The 4,591-nt window shown below is 38.8% G+C and overlaps 1 protein-coding gene across 1 annotated transcript in view; it reads right to left on the bottom strand.

Annotated features, from left to right (window-relative positions):
* vwc2 (von Willebrand factor C domain containing 2) overlaps positions 1–4,591 on the bottom strand; it is a 76,865-nt gene that overhangs the window by 40,005 nt on the left and 32,269 nt on the right. The window contains exon 3 of the mRNA XM_015380583.1: positions 4,095–4,224. Coding sequence (XP_015236069.1) covers positions 4,095–4,224 — 130 coding nt within the window. The remainder of the gene's footprint in view (positions 1–4,094; positions 4,225–4,591) is intronic.

The following is a 4,591-nucleotide window of genomic DNA, read 5'->3' as shown; positions in this document are numbered from 1 at the left end:
CATGTTCTGCCTGAACTTTCTGACTCTTGGAACCCTAAACCTGCCTGAACTGCCTGTTGTACTCCTGGAACCCTGAACCTGCCTGTTACTGTTCTGATCGGAACCGCTGACCGGGCTACGGACTCCCGGATCTCTGAGCCTTCCGGTTCGTAACGGTTTCCCTGAGCTGGCTTGGATACCTGTCCGTTCACTGGGGCTGCAGCATCTCGTTGACAGTCCATCGGCTGGATTTTACCAAGCTCTAAGGAGATGGACTGAACTGTTAAACCAGGTAAGAGACTCACATGAATAATCCTCTTCTGTCAGATTATCATGGTCACTTACCTGTGTTTCTCCCAAATCAGAGTTGCCAGTGATGAGCGGTGCCCCGCCTTCCCCAAAAGCCGCTGCAGATCCACAGCTCTGCGTATCCTTCTGATTTTATTATACCTTTTTTTTTTTTTTTATCTTGCTACGTTCTGTCTTACCTTGAATATTGGGTCCTACGTTTTAAACTCATTACAGAAGCATTAGTACCCTGAGATTAAACCAGCTGGTTTGGATGTTATTTGTTGCAGGTTTCTCATATGAGGTTGTTTGAAAGGAAAATTTAATCAGTCAGCAAATTCATCTAGACGGGTTTTGTTCAGATAATCTGCAACGTCCCTGACTTATTTAGATACAGGTAGTCATTTTAAGCATGGCCCTTCATAAGAGGTAAAATCTTTAGTACCTGCTTCCCATGCAGCAAAACAGCAAAAGACCACAATGACCACGACCAAACTAATGTTTGTGCAAAATCACCTGTTTTGTTTTTTTTGCATCATGTTGAGTACATTTAGGAAACAGACACAAATGACTCAAACTATCTGATGCCTGACAGAGTCAATACCACTAAAACAGACTCAAGCAGCATAAAATGATTTGGTTTGAAAAGATATTTGTGAGAGTTTGATAAGCAAAAGCAAAAGTTTGTGATTATTTAAACAGCGTTGAAAGCATGAGCTGTTTGTAAAATTCTACTATTTAATAAATAGTGTTCCTCTGAGCTGCACAAATTCTAATGAGGTATTAGGGTTTGTTTAGTGGAAGATCCACGCAAATCTCTGTGTACTTATGCAAATGATGGTTAGCGCAAATAGTCCAAATCAATCTGCATCGTTGGTGGCATAAATATTGGTGGAAATAAAGCTCTCAACTGAAAGCTGGTGTTAATGTTGTAGGATGAAGAAAGGAGGAAGGCAACCTGCTGTAATGCCGCTTTATAAAACAAAAAACAAACAGGGCAGAGATGTCAGAGAAGGTAGAAACGATCCTCTCATTCCCTTTGGCGTGAGCATAATATGTTCAAGAATAATTTCTCTAATTGAATTTATAAAGGCTACGGTTCTGGAACCATCCAGCTGAAAGAGCCGGGCATGCTCAGGTTAATAAGCTGGAATAAATTAACTCTGCCATGAAGACCTGTTACCACTGAGCTCTGCAGGTGAGGCCAGCAATTGGAGTTTTCTCTGAGGAAATATTTTTCTCTTGATCTCACTGATCATTTTTGCACCTGCTGCTGTGTTTCTGGTTGGAGCAGAAACCATAGCTAAACTACGAAGCTATAGGTGGAAATGTCCTCATCCTTTGGAACAAAATTACATCTAGGTATGAAAGAAAACCTAAGAAAATTAAACTGAATAATGTTTACACTGCAAAAACAATCCAGTATATTAAATTAAGTATATTTACCCTTAATTTGAGCAGAAAAATAAGATGATCTGCCAATGGAATGAGTATTTTTACTCTTAAAATAAGATAGTTAGATAATATTTACTTGAAATAAGACGATAAAATTGTTTTTTCTTATTTTAAAAGGAAATTGTCTTGTTCCATTGGCAAAGTGTCTTACTTATCTCCTCAATTCAAGGAAAAACGCATTTATTTTAAGAAAAAATAACTTATTGAGATTTCTATTTTTTGCAGTGTAGAAATTATTTTAATTATGTCAAACTGCTTCCCTTCACCAGTCAAAAAGGTGTTTATAGTTATACTCCAGTTATATTTTTTAAATTGATTAAATTAGCATTAGTTGCATGTTTATTTGTCTTAATATTTATTTTCCTTTTGGTGTTATTCAGCAGTAGATAGAAATTAGATTTTTTTTTGTTTAACTGGTTCCTCTTTTCATTTTTAAGTTTTTAAACAACTCTTATTCTAAATAATTTTGTAACCATTTGCCTTTTATGGCAACATTTTCAAACACATACTTCCATTCTGGAGATCACCCCACACTAAACCATTGCTATAATGTATCATATTTTAAAACAGCTTCAACCAGCAGCTCCCCCCGTTATACAACTCCTTCCAGTCTTACCTGTCTGGAAAAAGTTAGCTAATTATAAATTCAACTTTCTGTACAATGCAGTTTTATTTCCAGATTAAATGGAAAGTGTCAAAAACCCCGAATAGCATGAGTCAGATGAGGTTATCAGGGCATAAATTTGAAGTGACAAGAAGCAGCTGTTGGTTCAGGCCAATTTGTTAAAACTCTGCTGAAATCTTCTAAGCATAGAATCCAGGATTGTATGCATTCCTGCATGGCGGTGCTCGTCGTGGTCATGTAACCTGGCCTCTTTGACGTGGCGAGCTCTGTTTATGGTAAACTGTGCTAATTTTATGCTAACAACAACTGACGCTGTCTGAAAATCCTTGACGGGTGATTGAGCTCATGGATTTGGGAGGGGATCTACTGGAAGACGAATGCATGCCCTCCCTGCACAATATTGCATCGTATCCTGATGTGTCTGCTAGACTGATGAGTCTTGGAACACGACCCTGCAAATCCACTGGGCATTTCAAAGGAGGAAAGATGGAGCACGGGCCAAGCTCTGTGCAAAGCTCCCTCAGCATGATCAATATGTGCATATGTAAAAAGTCAGTGTACAGCAGAAAAAAAAAAAAAAAATGGGAAAAGGGACCAATACGTATCCCCGAGATTACAGGAGGCACATATTAATAGAGTGCATAATACACCGTGACGTCCAATATTTTATCCTTTTTTCTCCTACTTGTTATCAGTGAAGGTTGTGATGCAGCCTTTAATTAAGAGCAGAACAACGTCTGATTAATACCTCATCATGAGCATTCATTAGATGCAAATGTTTTCTGAGTTAATATAAATCATCCTAATGCAATTTTTTTGGGTGTATTTAAAGGAAGTGGATGCATGTCACGTGCTGAATAAGTCACTGAGTGACTGTTTTATGCATTTAATCCACTTATTTTTACTGACAACCCTCAAAAAACAGCCTCTAATTCACATCCTGGAGAGTTCATACTTTAATCTGTATACAGTGAAATAAAAAAAACCGACAAACAAGCTAAAAAAAAAATAAAAAATCTGCATTAGCCATCCAAAGCACTTCACTCCAAGCAGCAGGAGCCTTTTTTCCACCTCCTTTCTCTTCATGCAAATTGTTTGCTCTTGTTTATGTCAAACAGCCCACACCCCTTTAAGATTCAAAGTCAGAGATACATATCGCAAGTCATCATTCTTTTTGCTGAAGGAAGCAGCGTTGCTGGCATTGCCATGTTGCATTACAGTCACACCAAGAAAACAAGGGGACATAATCTAGGACAAGCTGTCGGGAATCATCGGAAACATTTCCAGCTAATCGAGTCTGAGATGCAGAATTCCTCTTTCTCAGAGAGGCTAAGGCTTTCTGAGATCATTAAACAGGAACACGGGATGCAAACATACCAAACAACCTCTGCTCCGTTGTATTTGAAAGTCTGAATCTAGATATTAAAGGAAGAGACCAACTGACATCTATATAAATTTATTCTCCAAAAAGAATAGCATGCCTCGTTAGATAAAGGTTAGCCTGGCTCCTGTAGAGTAAACCTAACCTGATATGGTAAGATGTTGCACACTGCAGTGCAGCATGCTGTGTTTCTGTGTCAGCAGAATGAACACTGAGCTACAAAGCACTCATTACTGCAGCTGAAGTGCCCCTGAGCAACAAAAAAAAAAGAAAGCATTGCATTCTGCTCTGTGCTCCACTAGGAGGCTTTTTGGAGCTGAAGTCCAGCCTTCAACCTCGCCACTTGTTGACAGAAACGTCACTTACCGCTCTTGCAGATGGGACAGCACTGGTCGGGCTCGTACTCAGGATCCACGCACTCCGTCTGAGGACAGGCAGACACAGAGCACAGCACCTCTCCACTGGGCTCACACCTGCACTTTTCACATGGAGACACCTGGATAACAGCGATAAACAAGCAGAAAATTAACACGATTAAAGATAATTAAGTAGAGCTTAAGTGGGACAAAACAAGAGGTTTTTTACATCTTCCCTCCAAGAAAGTATCTTTTATGTTCACCTTCCTGCAAGTCAAACTTAAAATCTTTCATGCCAGACTAAATATTAATAACTCAGCAATAGTTTCAAGGTGTTACTTTATTGTATGTCTCCTGCAATTATTTTTGCATCTCGTTACAGGTGATGAAGCAGACTGAAAATGTTATGTCATTGTCTCCTTTCTATCTCCTCTTTCTTTCATCTTTTCTCTTTTTTTTTCTTTTTCTTCTTCTGTTTTTCCCTGTTCTGTTCTATTTACATTGCAG

This window comes from Cyprinodon variegatus, unplaced genomic scaffold, assembly GCF_000732505.1.
Source record: "Cyprinodon variegatus isolate N-32 unplaced genomic scaffold, C_variegatus-1.0 Scaffold11, whole genome shotgun sequence".
Taxonomy (NCBI): domain Eukaryota; kingdom Metazoa; phylum Chordata; class Actinopteri; order Cyprinodontiformes; family Cyprinodontidae; genus Cyprinodon; species Cyprinodon variegatus.
The sequence above is the reverse complement of the archived record's forward strand: the minus strand, read 5'-3'. Positions and strand labels throughout refer to the sequence as shown.